Consider the following 24031-nt stretch of genomic DNA (forward strand, 5'->3'; position numbering starts at 1 on the left):
TGATTTTCATTTGTAAACTTTAATTATTAATAAGTGTCAGATCATTGATGACGGATAGTAAAACCCGATTTTACTCCAAGCAAAAAAGAATTGAAATCGGAGTTTTTAAGAAAGCTTTTAAAAAGATTTTTAAGGAAATAGGTTTTTTAAGATGTTTTTAATAAACAAGAAATTTTTTAAATGACCGAGGAAGAAAAGAAGCTTTTGATAAAACACAATAAGTAATGTGTAACATAGAAGTAAGCAATTAATTGATTAAAGAAAAATAAGCAGAAGTTTAGCTGTTTCTAATTAAAAAAAAAAAGAAAAAATATTTATTTAAGGCTAAAAGAGTTAGTGATGAGCAGCTGATGAAAACAGTTTTAAACACTAGAAAGGGAGTAAGAGAGTATTATTTGCATTTTATAAACATAATGAATAAAAGAGTGCTAACCATCACACAATAATAGAAAAGTTACAGATGCATATTGTATAATGAAATATAATAAGGACGTTAAACTAAACCTCAACCTTTTAAAGATTGAATTTTGCCAATTTCAAACCAAATAGTTTCAGACCATGCCTATTTCTAACCAAGTAGTTCACAGACCCTAAGCTTTAATTCGAACCTTCACATTACCTTCTATTGAACCCTAGATCCCATATCTCTTTAACCTTAACTCATTCATGAAATCAACATATACAATAACAAATTAACAAAAAAGACCGCAACAAAATTGACGGTTGATTGTACACCAATCAAAGAAGAGATCAAACGTAGTGAAACAAAAGTTAAATCAAAATTGCAAGGTTTAATAAAGTCCACTGCAAAACTTATTTTTGGGATGAAAAGTGCAAACATTATGGAACACTTTGATGCTGAAAAGAAGGAGTTTGAAAATTTAGTGTATATTGCACTTTGGGATTGGATGATAGTTCCAGTCAATCACAGTACAATCAGAAGTTTTCACAAGTTGGCAAATAGGATTCCAACTTATCAGCCACAACAAAAACATTGCTACAATTATCTGCATACTGAAGGGCGGTTGATTTTTCTAAGAAAACAAAAAGAATCTGCCCGAAAACTTTGCTAGATTGTCAAAAAATCAACTTTTTTGAAACTTTGATTGCCCAGCAACACAACTTAACTCCAACTATGTTCACGCCTTGGCTATCTTAAAATCTTCAAAAACTGTGGGGTTCAAGTTAAAATCTCCAAAAACTGTGGGGTTCAAGTTAAAAAAATTTTGGAAATAGTTTTTACCCCCTCTACCACTGAGGTCACCCTAATGGCCATTATATAATTACTTTTTCAAAAATCTTTAAAAAGAACTATTAGTTATTTATAAAACATAAAATAATTAAAGTTACCCTGTGTTGAGCCTACTATAAATTTCTTAATATGACAGAATAAACTGTATCACATGATAATACCATTTATTACATGAAATAAGTTGATTGCTTGAATAGTAAATTTAACAAAAATATGCAGCAATTTTGAAATATTGTTCTTAAACACATTTTAATGTTTTTTCAGTAATATCATTTTCATAATTAAAAAATTTGAAAACTTTGGCCTTAAATTGTTACTAACGTTACATTTCTAACCAAAATGATATTATTCCATTTTTGGCGGCCGACTTTGTGCCAGCTGTTACTCTTATCTCCAAAGTCTTTAAAGAGAATCCAAAAAAATCAGCTGTTCAAATGATCGCAAAACTGACAAAACAAAATGGTAGTGTTGAAACTGTAAAATAACTTCTTCCTTTTCCAGAATTTATCGGAATTTACCCCGTCAAGAAAATAATGTTTTCTTTGGAGAATCAATATTGTCAAACGCAATCTTTAAATAAAAATTCTGTCAAACTACTCTAGAAAGAGTCAAAGTTTTTATTGTTTGTAGCTGATTGAGCTTTACTTCGCTCAATGTTCAATCAACATATAATAAATTTCAACTGCTAAAGATATCGGAAGAAGCGCAATCGTTTTGTGCTGAGTCATTCACAAAATCAATATTCAAGCTCACTAAGTTAATGGTGTCCTTGATCAATTTATGTAAAAAAAAACACCTTAGCTTTCAGCGTACGGAGCAAAAAATACAAGTAGATTAGCAAAGTAATGAACCCGGGCTGTCCCTTCTAAAGTCTTTGTAAAAATCATCACGCAAGAAACCTTCAATGTGGTTAAAAAAATTTCAATTCCCTAAAATTTCCCAGTGCAAGAATGAGCATCTTTAAATGTTCCAGTGAAAAAAAAGGCATGCACTGTTTAAGCAGTATTTTTTAAAGTTGCTGAGAAGAGGATCTGCGCAAAATCTTGTATTTTTAGCTATCCTTTAAATTAAACTGACTCAGAATGAGATGATGAGCGTTTTAAAAATATTTTTAGGAAGGGAAAATTTGATATGAAATTTTAAATTATTTTTGAACTTTCGCATAGCTTAAGAAAATATTTTACTTATTAAACTGTACTTTCGATATTAAATAATTCAAAAATTGCTATTGCCAGCTGCTTATTTGTTTTTTTACGAGAGAGTATAATTTAACTACTTTAACAGCTTTCAATAGTGAAAATTAAGATATCCATATTTTAGGGAGATTTTTCCGTGATTACATGGTGCCTTTAACGGCATACTAATTGTTTTTCCAAAAATATTGATTTTAGTGCATTAGTGATTAGACCTACATTCGTATATAAGTATATTCATCCTTCCTGGTGAAAATTCCTCCCTTTTGCAGAAAGAATGTTTTTGTAATCAACAAACAAAAATTACAGAATGTGGCATTTTAGTTTTAATTGATCTCTATATAATAAGATTAGAAATTTATTATACATCATAGAGAAAAGAAATTTTCATTCATTTTATCTGCAAACTTTGAACATTTATAAGTATAATTATTTTAATTTTATGTCCAGTGTAAGGTAGACACCTCGTCGTAAAAAACATTTTTTTAGCAACATTTTGCTATGATATTATGATGGTTACTTTTATTTACTAAGATCCCATAATGGTAACGTTTTACTATGGTGGCATATGTATGTATGTATGTATGTATGTATGTATGTATGTATGTATGTATGTATGTATGTATGTATGTATGTATGTATGTATGTATGTATGTATGTATGTATGTATGTATGTATGTATGTATGTATGTATGTATGTATGTATGTATGTATGTATGTATGTATGTATGTATGTATGTATGTATGTATGTATGTATGTATGTATGTATGTATGTATGTATGTATGTATGTATGTATGTATGTATGTATGTATGTATGTATGTATGTATGTATGTATGTATGTATGTATGTATGTATGTATGTATGTATGTATCTATGTATCTATGTATGTAAGTATCTATGTTTGTATGTATCTATGTTTGTATGTATGTATCTATGTATCTATGTATGTATCTATGTATGTATCTATGTATGTATGTGCATATGTATGTATATATGTATGTATGTATGCATGCATGAATTGGAATATCTAAAGGAAAATGGCATTTTACTATTTTGTTTTCCTGCACACTTAACTCACTGTGCACAACCACTTAACTTTGGTTTTTCGGTCTGTTAGAAATATATTACGATCAAGAAATTCAAGCATGGATAAGATAACATCGAGGCAGATTTGTCACATATTTTCAAGTAACTGGTCTTTTAAGCAATTCATATTTAAAAAGTGGTTTTTCTGCCGATACCGTGCATACTTTTGCAAAAGATGTAACTTATCCTTTCAATCTACAGAAAAAGGTGATCAGTATATGAACAAAGAGAAAAATACATGAGCTTGAGAAACCAACATGTTTTGAAATAAGTTCTTCCATATTAGAAGCTTCCATATATATTGGATCTTCTGTTTCGACGCAAGGGTTAAGATCTGGTATAAATCAGTGGTCTCCAATTCCTTAAGCAACCCCTAAAACAGAAATAAAATGCAAAAATACAAACAAATGGAAAAACTGGATCTACAAATACTGCATTGGGTATTCAAGATTTAAAGGATGAGCCGAAAGAAAAAGGTAATACGGAAAAGGTTTTACTTGTTAAAAAAGCGAAAAGAAAATTTGTAATTTAAAAAAAGTTCTGCAGTCAAGAGTCTAAAGTAAGTAAAATGAAGTTGATTTTAAATTTGATACAGAATGTTTTTATATGATGAACTTTAGTGGCTATCATGCTTAAAGAACCATGGGTTTGTAGTCATAAATATAGATTTTGGTGCCATTGTTTATGCGCAGGTATAGATAGTAGAAGATAAAAGTCACATGCGAACAATGCAAAAATAACACAACGAACTATGCTTACAGACCAAATATTTTTACTATTGTTTTTTTGATAAGTTGGGTTTTAATTAATAGAAAACAAAAATTACCCTTGTTTCTCTAATTTGTTTAAATTATGCCACCATTGGAGCAGTAAGTTGCATGCGATGGCATTCTCCCAGCTAGCCAGCCCGTAAAGTACCCGGGTGGGTCCCAGCCGGGCCGCAGGACGGGGCCCGTACGGGTAATCCAGACAGATCCCGCCTGTTTTTGTCCGCGAAATCCAGACGGGACCCGTCCGGGATTCCAGCCAGAATACGTAAACGGGACCCAGCCGGGATTCAGATGGTATTCAGAAGGGATAGCAAACAGAACCCATTCGGAACCCAGCTGGTATTAAGCTGGGATAACCCAGATGGATCCCACAATTATCCCAGGTATTATAGGTATAATAATAATAATAATAATAATAATAATAATAATAATAATAATAATAATAATAATAATAATAATAATAATAATAATAATAATAATAATAATAATAATAATAATAATAATAATAATAATAATAATAATAATAATAATAATAATAATAATAATAATAATAATAATAATAATTATTATTATTATTATTATTATTATTATTATTGTTATTATTATTATTGTTATTATTATTATTATTGTTATTATTATTATTTTTATTACTATTATTATTTTTATTATTATTATTATTATTGTTATTGTTATTGTTATTATTATTATTATTATTATTATTATTATTATTATTATTATTATTATTATTATTATTATTATTATTATTATTATTATTATTATTATTATTATTATTATTATTATTATTATTATTATTATTATTATTATTATTGTTAATATTATTACTATTATTATTATTTTACGTAAAGAAGATTTTGAAATTAAATTACATACTCTACTAATTTGATAAAATAAACAACGAAAGTGTTTGATTTTCCTCTTAAAGTAAATTCTTTTCAGATTTATGATAAACAAAAATATTACCGGGTATATAATCCTGTTTAATTATCATTTTTTCTAGTTTATAGATTTTTCATAAAATTTCAAATGGGTTTAGAATTCCTGCATATTTTACTATATCAATAATTAGCATTGTACTTAATCATTCTTTACACTTTTAACCTATTTCTTAAAAAAAATGTGTTTTTTAAAGCATCATCGCGTCTACTGGCATTTAAGTAGACAAATTTACAATTGATCTAAGTTACGTCAGTTGTATAATATTCTTTGCAGCTGTGAGTTTTTTTTTGTTTAAGTTAATAAATGGCTTAAGCTGTGCGTCATCGGAATTAAAAAAATTAAAGTTTAAAACATCATTCATTATCATCTTAAATTACATATTTATACGTTTCTACTAACGTATAATTAATTCTGGTAATTTTATTTCTCCGTAATCAGAGGAAGTTTTTAATATAATATACTAATATAAAAATTTCAAAAAAGAATACAAAAAATCAAAATAAATGAATATATTTTATTGATATAAAATTAGGCAGTTTATTTGATAAAAAACTAATTCCATTATATAAATGAATTGGTCCCAAATATTCTAAAGCTTGGTTATGTATAAGTTTTTAAGTAATAAAACACCTTAGAAACAATTTTTTTAAAAAAACAATTATTGACTAATGAATCAACGTCAATTGCTAATTAAAAAAAAATACAATCATTTTGTAAATCTATTAAAGCAAATATTCCATCAATTAAAAGCTTTCAAGTATAGTCATATACGACAAATAATTGCTAAAAAAGTAAGAATTGAAGGTAAGGTTTTATTAACACTATCACCTATCATTATAAAAGTGATCTCTAAATATAACATGTTGAAAACACCTGAAATATTGATAATGTTGCTAGTAAACTCAAACTAGGGCAAAGTGACCTAATAATGGCCGGGTCTTATTAAGAGCCAAATTTGGGTCAGCTTTTGTTACATTTATTTACTTGGCGGGACATTTACCTAGTTGATTAATATTATTTCGTGTTTCTTTGATATATCTATGTTTTATTTGAGCTTTTGTAAATTTTTCTATTAGTCTTGATTTTGTAGAAATCTTATTTTTGTCAAGGTTAGTAGAAGTAAATATTTTATACCGGCGGTACTCATTTTTGTTTTTTTCAAGCAACTTTGAGACGCATTTAACGAAGTATTCCTTCGTGTACGGCTTTATGATATATTTTGATCTGTTTTGTTAGTTTATTATGTTTATGTAAACTGTTTTATTTGTCAACACACGAAAGGAAGAAGCATAAATGTAGCCCAAGCTCAAAGATCTCAAATAGTCTCATTAATAGCCACTCGTTTGACCAAATAAGAGCCGTGGCTCTTGTATGGTACTAACGTGGCTAATATTAGGATCTTAGTGTAATTTATACTGTATAAACACTATAAAGTAAAATTGATTTCCAATTTATTTCAAATGCATCAGCTATTTATATAAACATAAGATATAGGCAAGTGCTGATGTAACATTAATTTAGTATATAGCTAGTAAATATATAAAATAGTAACTTATCTATACAATACATGTATATACTTTATATACTTTATATATATATATATATATATATATATATATATATATATATATATAATCATTTTTAAGTCTTATACTATATTTTAAAGCTTGTATGTTATTTCTTTAAGTTGATTTTAATCATGGAAAGCACAAAAAGGAACAAGAAAATAAAAAATAAAACTGCCTCTAGTTTTAACTCAAAGTTTACCCAGAAAGTGACAAAGATTAAGAGATTTCAGTGGTCTAGTGTTGATATGAAAAATGCAATTACAGCTGTTGAAAATAGTTTAATGTCACAACGAGAAGCTGCATTACAATTCAATGTTCCCCGGTCAACTCTTGGTAAATATTTTAGAGGAGATTCAGTTCTTGGTGTTAGACCTGGACCTAGTCCAATATTATCTAGCAATTTAGAGAACAAGTTAGTTGAATATGCAGCAACAAGGGCTACACTTGGATTTGGATTTGGAAAAAGACAATTTAAAAAATATGCTTCTGATTTAGCCATGAAACACAATTTAAAGTTTAAACATTCAACTCCTTCAGAAAAATGGTGGCGCTCATTCAATAAGCGACATAAAAATTTAGTTTTGCAAAAGCCTGAAGGTACTTCATCAGTTCGCCATCAATGCATGTCTGTTCCAAAAGTAGCAAAATATTTCTATTCACTTCATGAAGTTTTGCAGGAGACTCATGCACTTTTAAAGCCATCTTTGATTTGGAATATGGATGAGTCCGGGTTACAGATGGACTTTAAACCTCCAAAAATAGTTGCAAAAAGAGGTACAAAACACCTTCAATCTCGTACTACAGGAAAACGTGAAACCATAACCATTATTGCTGCTATAAATGCTGCAGGTGATTTAGCGCCTCCACATTTAATAGCAAAAGGTAAAACGATTAGGTCTCTTCAATCTTTTAATACTACAGATGCACCTTCAGGCTCAAATTGGAGTTTTAGTGAGACAGGTTGGACAAAGCAAGGGATTGCTTATCTTTGGTTCACCAATACTTTCTTGCCTAACATAGGCAGAGATAGGCCACAAGTTCTCATAGTTGATGGTCACGATTCTCATAACTCAGTTGAATTATTGTCTGTTGCAATTGAAAATAATATTCATATTGTGGAAATGCCAGCACATTGTTCGCATTGGCTCCAGCCTCTAGATCGAACAGTATTTGGTCCTCTTAAAACATATTACAATCAAATCTGTCATGAATTGATAAATGAATATCCTGGAGTTACTGTTGACAAGCCTAATTTTTGTGGTCTTTTCAAGAAAGCCTGGGATCAAGCCCTCACAGCTGATAACATTATTTCAGGGTTTCAATCGTGTGGCATATATCCATACAATCCATCTGCTATTCCAAGCACAGCTTACTTGCCTAATTCTGTCTATTCCATACAACAACTGCTTGATGAAAATGATCTGCTTGAATCAAGTTTGCAACCTATCAAAACTGACACTAGAATAACAACATCAGAAAGTTTAATAGAAGTGGGAGTTGATTTTGAAATAGAATCAAGCGCAAACAAATCTGAAAATACGTCTGAATATAAAAAAACATATAACACTGATTTGGTAAACCTTTACAATAATACTGCTTCTTTGGTTTGGGATACTTATTTAACACATGAGCAGTTTACAACTTTCAACTTCTGTATCCAGAATTGTTATGACATTCCAGATCCTTTGTATAAAGTATATAAAGAATTCAAACTGAAAAAGAGTTCATGCATAAAGGATGTTTTTGACATAGATATTCCAGTGTCAAATGAAAACACAGATCTTCCTATTCCAATTCTAAACGAAACCATTGTTCAGTCAAATTCTATGCCAAATGAAATCACAGGCCAGCCTTGTTATTTGACCAATGAAACCCCCTCTCATTATAATCAGATGCCAAATGAAGCTATTGTTCAGCCTATTCTGACACCAATTCAGTCTTGTACAAAGGGTTCTGCTAATGATAGTGACAATGATATTTTGCCTTATCCAAAGATATATACTATCAAGTCAAAAGAAAATCGAAGAAAGGTTCAAAAATATTTTGTATTAACTTCACAAGAAGCTATGCAATCGAAATTGAATAATGAGGAAAAGAAAAAAAATAAAGTCAAAGCAACTGAAGAAAAAAGATTAAAAAAGAAAAAAGAAAAAGAACAACAGAAGAAAGAGACACAAAAATTATCTAAAAAAGCTAATTTAGTTCAAGAGATTAATAGCAATTAAAAAATTTCTCAACTGATTTTTTTTATTTCCTATTTGATACACTAGCTAAATTTGAATAACAAATAAACACTCCGTTAAAGTACTGCTATAAACCAAGAAAAAAATATTTTTTAGCAAAACAGAGTATATTTTACTATACTCTTTTTACTAAAAAAATTTTTTCTTAGTATCTAGTAGTTCCTAGTTCATTATTAGGCTATAATCATCTGATAAAATAATACTTTTTGATATATAAGCATTCTTAGATATGTCAGTTATAGGTTATGTAGGTGGCTCATAATAGGTACCATTTCTCAATTTGCTGGCTACTATTTGGTCTACCCGGCCATTAATTGGTACGAAATTGAAATCTCTGTTTAAATACATTTTTCTCTGAATGAAGCATATTTTAGTACTAACTAGGACTTTTTTTAGGTAAAGCCGTTTGTCACCAATGTAACAGTGAAAAAATAAAAGCTCCGTTAGATTAAGGCATTCTTCACGGCTATCAATAAGAAATTTATGGCCATTAATTGGGCACTTTGCCCTAATTGTTGTTTTAAAACTATCTTGATATATATTCTCATAATTATATTTACTTTCTTTGAGAAAATTTACAAAAAGTTAAGAATATTATTCTTAAGGAGTAAAAAGTAGTAATGTGTACTGCACTTGAACTTAATGAAAATGAGGAAAATAAAAATTTTGAAAAAAATTCCAACTTTCAGAATCAAATTTTTAGAGAAGAACCAAGATAGTAATGGCAAACCAACTAAAGCTATAAAACCTACTGCTACGAAAACAAGTAATAGTCGACTAAAAGTTTTGAAGCCTAAATATTTTCTCATTTCTTGTTTATTATGCTCATTCATGCAATGATTAATTGAACTTGGCTCATTTATGCAATGATTAATTGAACCATCACTCAAAAACAATAGAGTTTTAAAAAATTCATAATTAATTAAATGAATTGAGCTTAGACTTTATTTAGAAAAACCGCGTTTCACAATCATACATCATAACTGACTAAAGTTGAATATGCTATTACTTTTTTGAAATCATTTTGAGCTATGCGTACAGTAGCTAAAAAATAAAAGTTGAACTTCCTGCTATAATTGTTATTACTAATAAAGAAGAGCCAAATTCAAATAAAGGAGATATTCTCATAACTAATAAAACACTAGCTGTAACCATAGTAGCTGAATGAATTAAAGGAGAAACTGGAGTTGTACCTTCCACGGCATCAGAAATCCACAGAAAAATTTTATTCTGCAAGCTTTCCCATTACACCTATTAATAGTAATGATAAAAAATTAATATTTGTATCGAGTCTTTTTTTTGAAAAATATTCAAAATATATCACTAACTTTGAATGAGACAATATTTATTAGATTAATAAAATTTAAAATAAAAATCCGAAATCTCCAATTTTGTTTACCATCAGTAATTTTATAGCTGATTTATCAATTTGAATTCTAAATATCAAAAAATAATTAATGAAAAAAGAATTATCCCTCCCCTTCCCACCCTATAAATGATGTTCTAACTAATAATCTAATAATAAATAATTGATTTTTTATTTATTTTTTTATTTTTTTGATCAGTATTAATCATCGCATTTTTAATTTTACTTTCGCTACCTATATTAGCAGATTTATAACTATGCTACTCACTGATAGATACTATATACTACTTTTTTTGACCCGGCTGGAGGAAGAGATCCAATATTTTTTCAATTCTTATTTTAATTCTTTGGACATCCAGAAGTATATATTTTCATAATTCCAAATTTTGGTACAGTTTCACAAACTATCCCAATATTTGGCTCAAAAGACAAAGCTTTCGCTTAATTAGGGAAAATCTATTTAAAATTTGCAATAGCATTTTTATGATTTACAGTTTAAGCACACCACATGTTTACAACTGGAATGTAAATAGACACTAAAATATATTTTACACCATCTACCATGGTCATTGCAAAATCCACAGGAATATAAATTTTTAGCTGGTTAGCAACAAGCTATGGTGAACAAATAAAGATTTATACCCCTATCCTATGAGCAGCATATTTTATTTTCTTACTTACGCAAGGAGGACTAACTGGAGTAGTACTAGGCTAAACATTTTCTAGACATAATATTAAGCTTATAATGTAGTAGCCAAATTTCTTCCCGTTTTATTATTAGGTGCCGTCTTTGCTATGTTTAAAGTGTTCCACTTCTGATTTGATAAGTTTCAGGAATTTCTATTTATGAAATCTTCGAAAAATGGGGCGCTTAATGGGGGAATATTAATAAAGATAAATAATGAATACACACACACACACACACACACACACACACACACACACACACACACACACACACACACACACACACACACACACACACACACACACACACACACACACACACACACACACACATACACACACACACACACAGATATATATATATATATATATATATATATATATATATATATATATATATATATATACATATACATATACATATATATATATACATATACATATACATATATATATATACATATATATATACATACATATATATATATATATATATACATACATATAAATATATATGTATATATATATCTTAGGGTTGGGTCAAACGCCCCTTATTTTCGAAAATTAAAAGATACTGTTATCAGTGTGCTGTGGGTATACTCTGTGATTATTAAAAAACAATACTTAACTCATTTACACAATATTTAGACCCTGCTAAATGGGCTCAAAGATCAAATTTTTACCTCAAAAAACCATATTGTTACTGGTTAAATACCTTTAAAAATTGACATCTTTGCGGCACTGTTTTTTATCCGATTTGTAGGTCTATATGATTATTTTAGGCCCAATCTTATAGTTATTGAATAAATTTTAGACTATGCTCAAGCGTTTTAGATCCTGAGTTTGATCCCATTTCTTAAAACTTTTATTAAGATCGCAAATATTCGTGACGTTTTTAAGCTTTCTTAGAGTAGAAAAACTGTTTTTAATTTTTATTATTTTCCTGTTTTATGTTTTAATTTAGCGAAAAAAAAAAATATATCTACAATAAGAAACAAATCTACAGTAGAAACAAATATTATGTAATATTTAGAATAAAATGGGAAAAGATAAAAGATTGAAACATGAAGTTTTTTTGATTAACCATACAATTGAGACACTAACATTATCTCAATTGCCTTCTGGGGAGCAAGTTCTACAATATTTACATGGCAAACTAATTAAAACGAGAAAAGAAAAGTTCCAATATAAACTCAATGATATAGTTTCTTGCAAATTTCTCTTTGGGAGTTTTGAAATTGGTTGTAATAACCCTGGAGGATATAGTTTCTTAAAAGTGCTTGTGTTCTTTTGTCACTAGAGAAAATCTGGAACATATGTCCATTTCCAATTGCAGCTAACTAATGTAATAGGTAATTATAGCTAATGTAATATATAATTATATATGGGACCTTGTTGGATCTCAAAGTTGGATTCTACAGTGTCTGACAAAAGAAGCTTAGATAGACATGCAAGAAAACTCAACTAAGTTTTTACAACTGATGTAGAAAAAAACAAAAAGTTTTTATTTTCTGCATTGATTCTTAGACAGAAAAAAAACAAGAAAAAATGACGAAAATTTGAGAACTTTTATTGAAATAACGAAATAGATCAAACTAATACTTTGTGGTGAAGCCACGGCTTTTGATCACTGCTTTACACCGACGAGGCATACTCTCAACAAGTGATTGTAAGAGTTCCCCAGAAATGTTCTTCCATTGATTTTGAAAAATTTGGAACAACTCTTCTTCATTTTTTGGAGCTCTTGTCTTGATTCCATGATCAAATATACTCCAGAGATTTCTAATAGGGTTCAGATCAGGACTTTGAGCTGGCCAAGAAAGAACCACTAACTTTTTGTTCTTCAAATAATGTTTCACATTGTTTGCCGTATGTTTCGGGTCATAATCTTGCTGAAAGACCCAATTTTTATGTTTAAAGAGCTTATTTGCACTAGGTATCAGTTGATGAATTAAGATTTGTTTGTACATTTTACTGTCCATAATACAAGGAACTTTATACAAACAACCAACACCCGATGAAGTAAAACATCCCCATACATTCACTTTTTTATCGTGCTTTACTGTTGGCTGTGTTACTAATGGTTTGTAACGTTCATTATGAAACCACCAAACACGCGACCGTCCACTGAAGCGCAAACAAAATGGTGACTCATCACTTCATTAAACATTTTTCCATTGTTCGATTGTCCAATTCTGATATTGCTTTGCCCAATGATGTCTTTTTTTCCGGTTACTTTCAGAAATAAATAGTTTTTTAACGCTCCAGTAAGATTTAAATTTCCCAAAAGAATGGATCCTACGAAGAACCGTCCGTTCGTCAACATCCAGTTTAAAATTTATCTTTATTTCAGCCGCTGTTATCTTTCTATTCTTTCGAACCTCTCTTATAATTAAACTGTCCTCTCTGGCAGTTGTTTTACGCCTTCTTCCGCTCCCTTCTTTGCGTTTAAAACTTCCCGTCAGATAATACTTGAACAGAAATCTTCGAATTGTTGTGCACCATCGATTCAATTTTTTTCCAATTTCATGGTCAGTGTATCCACTTTCATGCCATGCCACAATTTGGCCCTTTTCAAACTCAGTGAGTTGTTTTCTTATCTTTTTTTAAGTTGTCTGGCGCATTGTTCGACTTTGGTGCTTTAAAAGAAAAAGCGACAATTGAAGCAAAAAAAATAATTTAGGATTACGTTTTCGCTCACAATAATTTTTTTTTTCACAACTCGCCAAAAAGTTTGTCCGGAATTCGACATGTCAAGCTCTAATTGACAAATAATAAAATGACATAAACTTGTGGTTGTAGTTTGATTAAAGATATTTCTAGAATATTAAAGATACACTATTGAAATGAATTATTTCTTCCTGAAATAATGTTGAAAAATACATATATTGTAAAGACAATTTTATTGTCATTCTTTTTGGTTGTAATTTTTTGAGAGTTTACCTAATCTTTTTTTTGTCGGACACTGTAATTCAACAGCTAAATATATCTGCAATAAAAACAGAATGAATGCATGTTAGCTCAAAGTAAATTTTTTTCTTAATTAATTTAACTTATTAATTTTTTCAGGATTTAAAATGTTTAAAAATGCCTGTATATATTTTATTTTAGAGATTGGAATAATTTTTCTGGATATTGAGTCCTAAAAAAATACGTAGAAATGTTAACTGTTCTAAATGATTTTGCTGAGAGAGGAATAAAACTTATCCAAGACTTTACACCCATGTGCCAAGATGAGGAATTAAAGCAATGTTTGATGCTTTGAATTTCAATTCACGGAGAAATATTTTTAGTCAGTACTAAAGACAAGTTGTTAAAAAAATATTAAACATGTGTTACGTAATTATTACATTGTTTAAGTGATTGCTAAATTGTAAAAAGTTTTCTTATTTCATAAATTTATGTCAAGTCATAAATTTATGTTAAGTTAATTGATAAGTCATAAATATTATCTAAAGATAATATTTATGACTTAAGATAATCTTCAATAATAAAATTTATACCGAAGATTCGAATTTGAATGTACTATTTCGAAAACAGTTTAACATGCAATAAAAGTTGATACAAATACTACGCTGAATTTCAATTAAGTTCTAATGAGCTTCTATTTCAGCAAATGCCATTCAGATTGTTTTCAGAGATCTTGAAACTTCGCATTCAAAGTTTCATTATTTGATTATTTGAATACGCATGTCCGTGTCACGAGCATGCGCATTTAAACTATCACGTCCATTTATTGAGCCATTAGCCAATTAGCTAATTTCAGCTCAAAACTTAACAGCGCCAACAAAATTGACAAAAGTATGAATCTCTATTCTGTCATCTGCATTTTAATGTAAGTTGATACTTTGGTGTAATTCGACTTTTTAGCAGTGCAAAAATTTATTTTAATGAACTTGTCACAAGCAGAGAGAAAATGTTTTAATTTTATTGATCATAAACAAAAACAGGGTCGCGCAATAATTGCTTCAAAGAGCTACATGCAATTAACATTAGGTTTAGCAATCTTAGCTATTTTGAGACTCCTAAAAAAACGCGGGTTGAATTAACACAAACAGTTTTACTTTAAATTGTTCAAGGTTGACTTTGCGGTTTCCTATTCACGCAATAAGTAAACTTAATGGCATAAGATTATAATGTAAAGACAATGTAAATTTACAAAATCATTCTAGAACCAAAGTTTATTTCCTTCAACATTTTTGTAAACGCTTTTGATGATGATTAAAGTGTATGACTAAAAAGATAACAACAATGCTTTAACAAATTGAATACCGATTTTTAATAACTTATATTGTACGGGATTAAAGTAAGCTGTGAGAAATTTAGATGTTTGAAGATAAAAATGTGTTTTGAAGTATAAATTAATGCCATATCTTAAATCGAAGAAACAACTTGTTGTCTACATTTTAATTTAAACCCTGCTACCATTCTACTAAGTAGGTTTTGTGCCGCAGTGGAAACTTTCGGCCTGTGTTATTGTTAGAAAAAACTCCTTTTATGAATAACTATTCTACTCAGAGAAAGGAGTCATTCTTGATCGTACGGGATGCGAGTTACATTAGCTGCATCAGAAAAAATATTTCCAATAACAACTTGTTTAGCTGCAAACAATATAGAACTACTCAAAATGTTTCAGCATCTTTGCCAAACAAGTCGCTAAGCAACCAGTTAATTTCTAAGCTTTTTATGAATTAATTAATGTAAACTATACAAAATAAAAAAGACTGAAGCCAACGTAACGTTTCCTTACAAAATCTCAGTTTGGTAGAAACTTTAACTTATAGCTCTAATGCAGAGATAACAAGAAAATTTGTTTAAACCAAGTTGAAAGTTAACCGTTCAAAGATCAACACAAATAATCGAACTGTGCTCCAGATATTTAATTAACTGAAACACTACTTTAACAACACAGTAGATTTTTTACAAATATATTAGAATGACAATTTTTGGTTCCCTATTTTAAAGACAGTTTTGAGTTTTTATTTGAATTATCGCCTTTAGAATATGTATGGAAATGCACAACTTTAATGAGAGAAAAAGTTTTGCTATCTTGTTTTAAAGTCAGAATGTTCGCAGAGCTGCCAAGAAATTTAATTAAAAGGTTATTTTTGTTTAATCGAAAAAAAGTTACTACTCAGCTATTTGCTAAGAAAAGTCATGAAGTTTATTCTGAAAAATAAGTAAAGTAGGTTTCAATATTGAACATTGTACAATAAGTCTCCCAAATTTATTATTAATACTATAGTTTCTTTATCTGGTATGTTGGGTTAAAATCTTTCAAAAACTGGAAATAAAACTTCTTTTGAGTCTGAAATTGGTCTAATAACCGCAGAGATGCTGGGATAAAAAAGCTATTGTTGTCTGATTTATTTTACTTTATTTTTACAAAAATCGCCTCAGTAATGAGGTATAATGGTTATCTTAAAACTTTTAAAACAACTAAAAGAAGACCGCTTTTCTTCTTCTTAAGTCACGAAGACTCTCTTCACAAAATGGGCACACAGAATGTAGAGTCCGCTGTTATCAAATTTAAAACTAAAAAAAAAAAAGAGTTTAACGCTAATTTAAATTTTTTTTTTTTTTTGCCTTGTGTAATATAAGTATTTAAGTATTGTTGTAAATGCATGTAGCAACCTAAAAATGAAACAGAATGAGACAGGATTATGTTTGTAACTATTTATTGAAGTTGTAACTTTTTAGAAATCGACAAAACTAAAATTTGGATTAAATTCAAACAATAATTTTATTTTCGTATGTAAAGATTTAATTGGTTTACCGGCATTCTAATGTAAGTTCATGTTTTAATGTAAGACGACTTGAGTTATTCGAAAATATGATGAAAACGAACAGAGAAAAAAAATGTTTATAAGAACAAAAATTTTAATGTTTTGGTAATGTCGAACAGCAAAAACGGAGCTCATATTTGAAATCAGCATAAATGCGTAGATATTTCGTCAAAATATCACGTAACAGAACAAGAATACTATCATTGTTGTCCTTTTTATTCAAATACTTCATAGGTAAAGGGAAAACTCGTGAAAAGTAAAATCGTTATAAAAACAAATTTAAAAGGGGGTTTAAAAACTAAATCTTTTCTTTTAATTTTTAAATATAAATAATGAAAATACTGCCTTCTCACAACCATACCGTCAGTCGATATAAGTACATATTCCTGCGCCTATCCCTAACGGTCAGTCGATGGAAGTATATTTTGCAGAATACTTCAATCACAGTAAGTCAACACATGTTTATTTCACTTCGTTTATTCCTAACTGTCAATCGATGTTCTTAAATACATTGATGTAACAAGTTAATATGAAAATATTATACAATATGGCACGTTTCAATTAGGCGTCTGCCTATTGAAAAACTTCGATACGATATACTTTCGTGACGTTATCGAAAATGTTATTAAAACGATAAGTTATCAAACTTCTTTGAATAAGTAATCGAAATTTTTCGATATTAGCGGAGCTTTTAGAGGTAAAAAATAAACTTGCGTTTTTATACGATAACTGTAATTCCCGTTATTTTTCGTATTTCTCGTTATTTTTCGATAACTAAAGATAACTAACAGTATTTATCAGTATCTGCTGTTATAAACAATAAAAAAGATACAAATATCAGTTGTTAATGTTATATTTTATTAGCTTATTTAACAAATTAAACTTTAGCAACAAATGGCGTCTTTTGGCGGGGCTACTCTTGATTGCGCCTATTGGCATCATTACGTGACTTCGCGTATTTTTTTATCATAAATAAAATTAAAATGAAAACTCACAAAATCAAATTAAATTTAAAGCTTATCAATTAAAGGTCAATTGAATTAATAAAACCTAATTAATTAAAGGTCAATTAAAGTGAAAAGACATAAAACAAAACAGGGAATATGTCTAATCATGGCCAGTTGTTAAACCAGCACCAGCACCAGCACTAGCAGTCCCAATTGAGGTGTGTCTCGACATAGTTGGAGTGTGAGCAATTAACGTGAGACTACCCAATGGAGTTCCAATTGGTGTTCCATTAGCAGAAGATTCTTGAGTACTACTTTGAGTTCCCCAATCTTCAAACTCAGATAATGCTGGTGAATCTTCAAGAGCAATAAACTCTTCTTCTTTTGAAATTAAAGATATAGGTTCTCATGGTGACCTTGTCATAGTTTTGCTGGATCTATAGCAACTTTTCCACTTAAATTGGTTGCAGCTTTCTCCTCTTGTAAGACACAAGTTTGGTTCAATATCTTTACTTGCGAATGGAATTTTAGCACAAAGAAACGGAAGGAGTATTATTTGATATAGAAGGTTTCTCATGACGATTTTTTGCCTTATAATTCGTTGCGAGAATACTACATGTCTCCAACCTGTGAAAGAAGTGAAGTGTACCACGAACCTAGTACACGGTTAGTATTTTATTTATACAAATACTATAGACTGCCTAAAGCACTAAATTTAGATTGCTAGACTCACTGCATTTAGAATATTTATGCAAAAATTACTCTTTTGTGTACAGACCTTGGCCATGCATTAACAGATTGAAGCTGCTAAATTGATAATTTTTAGAAATATTTATGCAGCTTTGCAACATATCTTTTTATAAAATTTATTTAAACAGAGATTTAGTTCTACCAAAATATTACAAGATCCTAAAAAAGATATTTTAAAAGTTGCTGATGAAGGAAATGCAATTTATGTTTATTTGGCTCAGGCAGAAAACAACTCTACAATAGGCATGGATATACAACAAATGTGTAATGCTGACTCAACATGTAATGTTGTAAATAGAACGATCGCCCTCCTGCAATAGGGGTAAGCCTTACAAATAATTAGCCAATATTTTACTGCCATATATTAACTAGTTTTGTAATCAGTTACAACTAAATCGACCAAAAGTCCGCAAGTCGAAAGTTAAAATATAGTCGACTTTGAAAAATCGAATAGACGGTTAAGTCGACAATGAATTTTCTACTAATCGGCTAAAAGTTGATTTAGTCGGTTATTCATACTAACATCATTATTTCCATTTATTCACTTGATTTAACTTTACCAATCTTTAACTTTGTCATGAACCATAAGTAAAGAGATATCTTTGTAAGTAGTTTATCTTATAAAGATAAACTATTTTAAAGGTTGAGCCATTCATAAGAATATTATTCATAGAGGGTTTTTTAATTCAACCAAAATATATGAACATTTAACTTTATCACAAATACTTAATTCTCAGCTTACTTTATGAAGCACCACTTCATAATATGTTTTCCTTTTTGTCATTATAATAACCTGTTGATGCTTTTTAAAACAAAATAATTAGTGATGTGTTATGGCACTGACTTAGTGATGAGAAAAGGATAAACCGGACGCCCCAAAAAACGTTTTACCGGTCCAATTAGTCCCCATCTCGGTACGTTACTGTTCTCTATTAGTTAAACTGTATGCCAGCTTTGGTTGAACTTGTCTATATTTAAAGAAAGAAATTGAGTTAAGTATAAACGAATGTAAAAGAAATGACTTTTAACAAGTAGCGACATTGCTGTGAACTGTCTAGAAGATCTTTTTAAAAAAATGTACATACCTTGTTTTTGTCAAAAAGTATATTTAATTATTAAAGATGTTCTTTTAAAAGAGAATAAGGTATCAACTTAAGAAATTGATTGTGTCTTCATAACTTTAAAGTAATGTAGGAAACTGGCTAGTTTACAACAACCCATGCCTACTCGGTGGATTTCGACTTTTTAATGTTGCAGTCATTTTTTTAACTTAGCGACTCAAAGACGTAGTAATCAAGCCAGAGAACAAAGATAATAAAGAATTGTTATTAATCTGTTGGGAACTGGAAACCGTTAGCAATGTAATTGATTTTTAGAGCCGATACATGGTGTTACAAAAACTTTGAGCGTATCATATTATACCGCTTGTTCAATTATTTTACTAGCTGTTTATAAATCAACTGATAATTTTTCTAACTTTAAAAGTGAATCTAATATTTGTGCAATAATGAATCTTGGCATCAATTTCAAAGACAGTTTTAATCGAAGATGTATAGATTTTCTGAAAATTAAAAAGTTATACGCACTTTTAATTAAAAAGTTATTCGTACTTTTAAATTTTTATAAAACAAAACAGCGAAACTTCTATTAAAAAAGTACATTCAACAGTTGTTTAGATAAGCGTTGAACTGCAGCGCCTATAAACAAGTTGTCAAGCCAAGATTTGTCATTTAATCAAAGAATTCCATCAAAAAAAAAAAAAAAAACAGAAAAATATTGTAATGCGATGACACAGTATCATCAAAAGTTTCGTTATCAGTGGATGACAAAGTTATCGGTTTTTTAAAATGAATATAAAATCATCGAAAAATTCATGTCCTCTTCCATTTTTTAAAAATAGTTTTTGCCAATTTCCTGTTTTGTCAAAGATAGAAAAGAAGTTTTTTTGCCCAACTGCTTCATCAACTCGTTATATTCAAGTGCTGAAATCATTACAGAACTGCAAAATAGACAAACCAGGTTTAGATAAACAATGTTTATTCTTAAACAAAGACATAAAATTTTTCTGACTTATTTTTCTTTACTTTATGATAGTATATTCCGTTTCAAACTGTTTGTTCATTCGATTTTAATTCATCCAACACATTAAAGAATAAAAATCTAACCAAAAAAATTAACGTTTTTCTTAAAACAGCAGCATGTATCCATAAAACAGTATTACATACCACATAGCCTTTTGTTAACTCTCTTAAAGTTTTATCATTTCAAAGTTGTAACAACATTAATTCTAACCGAACCTATGTAAATATTGTTTTTCTTCCAGGGATCATGTTCAGCAAACACCCAAAGAAAATTTCCGAAAACGAACATCTAAACCTGAAACCTGGAGAAGTAACGAAAAAAAAAGGCATACCAAGCTGGTAAAAACTATATTAGTCGAAGAGGAAAGTAGAAATCTTATAAGGCCATTCAAACCAATAAAATTGCCTGGTTAACTTTAAGTTTGAATATGCCAAAAAAATATCAGAACATTCAATTCATTAACATCACTAAAAACTCTTGATTTATTTCAACCAATTATTCAATCTTTCTCCTTACTTATTCAAGCCATTAACTTCACTAACAACTTTGAGATTATCATTCAACCAATTCACGAGTCTTCCGTCAGGCATATTCAAGTATTTAATTTTGTTAAAAGAACTTTACTTATCTTACAACCAAATATCCAGTATACCGATTGGCATATTCAACTCATCAACTTTATTAACAATACTTGATTTCTATTCCAACAGCATATCCATACTTCCATCTGGCGTATTTAAGCCATTAACTTTATTAAGAGAACTTATTTTATCTTTTAACAAAATATCTAGTCTTCAGTCTGACATGTTCGACTCTTTAACTTCATTAACAGTACTTTATTTAAATGGCAACCAAATATCCAGTCTTCCGCTAAATATTTTCAGTTCATCAACATTATTAAGTTTTCTTGATTTAGGCGACAACCAAATATCCAGTCTACCACCAGACATATTCATATCATTAACTTCATTAAGGTTACTTGATTTACAACATAATCAGATAGCCAGCCTACCGCATGATGTTTTCAATTCGACAACCTCATTAAATGTACTTAATTTGGAAAACAATCCCTTGAACTGTGATTGTAATCTTGCAGCTGCCAGCAAATTAATGCAAGCAAGAACAGTGAGAATTTCTGGCAAGTACTTTGATAATAAAACAAGAAGTTTTATCGCGCTAGGACAGTTAATAGACACAGGTAATTTTAATGAACTTAATGAATAAGCGTCCATTTTATTCTATGCTAATAAAATTTTTTTTTTTTACAAATTTTTTTTTTGTTTTTGTTGTTTATTCTATGAATCTACGGGAAATCAATTAATATATCTAGAAGTATTATACTCATAGTTAACATTACTTTACTGATGATGATCTTTTAAAATTTAATTTCGTTCTGCATTATCATTATAATAACTTATGCTTTTTGTTTTATAAAGACATGTGCAATTTACTGCTGAATAACTGCTCAACTAATGCTAACTTTGTATATTCAAATGGCAGTTATAATTGCATCTGTAAGAATGGTTACCAAACAAGATTTGGAGACATTGAAACATTAACTGAAGTATGTAAAGGTAAACTCTTTTTTTTCCTCTTCTTTAATTAACAACTTATAAAATATACCAAAAATGGAAATGATAAGTTCACTTCCTTTTTACATTGATTTAAAACACTTTTTAAATCATGGCTGTTATATATTTTTATATTACTACTGTCTGTCAAATAATTGTATCTATACCCTGAAGTGGTAGGTTTTTTAGTCTTATAGCTAACTTAGACACTACTTGAGATGCAAGTTAGATTAAGCTGGGTAAAGGCAGCACACAAATGCTGGCTGCTGTAAGCTGTGCTTCAAGGCTAGCTACGGCATAGAACCAATACAGCTCAAGAAATCGTGGTTTAAAAATCCGTAGGCTGGTTACGGCCACAAGCTTACTGTGACTTTTAACAGTTTGCGGCTGATTGTAGCGACAACTTTGAGTTTTTTTTTTCACCATTATTCAATGCATGACAATTTAGGCGTGGAAGGTATGGAGGGGGACATGTTAAACCTCACATATAGCGACGTTTGTGACATGCTATATTTCAATGGTTGACGTCATTTGTTGTGCTGAGATTTTATATGCAGCACTCATACGAACCGGAGGTGGATTTCTGATTTTTCTGATTTTGAATGATAGAGTAATGTAAAAAAAAAAAAAAAGGTTTTATTGGTTATTTATGTTTGAAGTGCCGAAGTGAAGAGTGTGAAAATTCTGTCATGTAAATGTATGAAAGGTTTTATTTAGGCTTTCCTCAACAATTTTGGCTACCATAAATTTTTCTCAATTCGTACCGATGAAATTGACTCCACATGCTTCCAACCCTAACTTGTAAATTATGATTGCAGAATTTTTATATGGTATGATGGCGGATCATTTTTTGCGTACAGAAGTGTTATATTTGCGTACAGAAGTATTATCGACAAATGACAAATTCTGCGGCATTTGTATTGATTTTTTCATGATTTTTTAGTTCCTTTCTTTTTCATTTTTTTTTATATTTCACATAAAACAAAATTAAAAAAAACAATTGATTTACCAAATACAAAATGATCAAGGCTATCAAAAGGTTGTATGTTCATGGCTATTACAAGGCGTCTGTTTCTAAAGCAAACGCAATTCCGAAAATCAGATTGAAACGCCACATTAGTAAGTTCGACGAAGTAAATATTGGTGTTTCAAAAGAAACTGACTTTGTAGTGAAATTAATTTTGCTTGTTTTTCTGCGATTAGTAATTCAAAAACCAAAATTAGTTGTTTCTTTTCAACTATATCGTTCTTTTTCTTGTTTTAAAATGCTTTTTTTTTATGAAATGTTAATTTCTTTTTGTTTATGTTTTTGTATCAGATCTCGAATACTCAACAAGGAATACATACATACATACATACATACATACATACATACATACATACATACATACATACATACATACATACATACATACATACATACATACATACATACATACATACATACATACATACATACATACATACATACATACATACATACATACATACATACATACATACATACATACATACATACATACATACATACATACATACATACATACATACATACATACATACATACATACATACATACATACATACATACATACATACATACATACATACATACATACATACATACATACATACATACATACATACATACATACATACATACATACATACATACATACATACATACATACATACATACATACATACATACATACATACATACATACATACATACATACATACATACATACATACATGCATACATACACA

General features: G+C 29.3%; 2 protein-coding genes across 5 annotated transcripts in view; both read left to right on the forward strand.

The window, feature by feature from the left end:
* LOC149891335 (uncharacterized) overlaps positions 1-24031 on the forward strand; it is a 216200-nt gene that overhangs the window by 145808 nt on the left and 46361 nt on the right. The window contains exons 1-4 of one of the 4 annotated variants that reach the window (XM_090083010.1): positions 17636-18524; positions 18830-18930; positions 21607-21888; positions 22127-22264. Coding sequence is in view for 3 of the 4 variants with exons in the window: in XM_090083009.1 (XP_089939135.1) it covers positions 21495-21888; positions 22127-22264 (532 nt within the window). In the remaining variant the exon portion in view is untranslated. Of the gene's footprint in view, positions 1-14840; positions 14961-17635; positions 20628-20931; positions 21889-22126; positions 22265-24031 lie in introns of those variants that run through there. The other 3 variants (XM_090083007.1, XM_090083008.1, XM_090083009.1) reach the window with 3 other exon arrangements.
* LOC145186089 (uncharacterized) lies at positions 5995-9159 on the forward strand. The gene is made up of 2 exons (XM_090083003.1): positions 5995-6065; positions 6949-9159. Exon 2 carries the CDS (start codon positions 6961-6963, stop codon positions 9052-9054), a length of 2094 nt encoding a protein of 697 aa, XP_089939129.1. The 5' UTR covers positions 5995-6065; positions 6949-6960; the 3' UTR covers positions 9055-9159.

Source organism: Hydra viridissima, unplaced genomic scaffold, assembly GCF_058129835.1.
Source record: "Hydra viridissima isolate aposymbiotic clone 2 unplaced genomic scaffold, HvirCarnegie_v1 scaffold_3, whole genome shotgun sequence".
NCBI classification, from domain to species: Eukaryota; Metazoa; Cnidaria; class Hydrozoa; order Anthoathecata; family Hydridae; genus Hydra; species Hydra viridissima.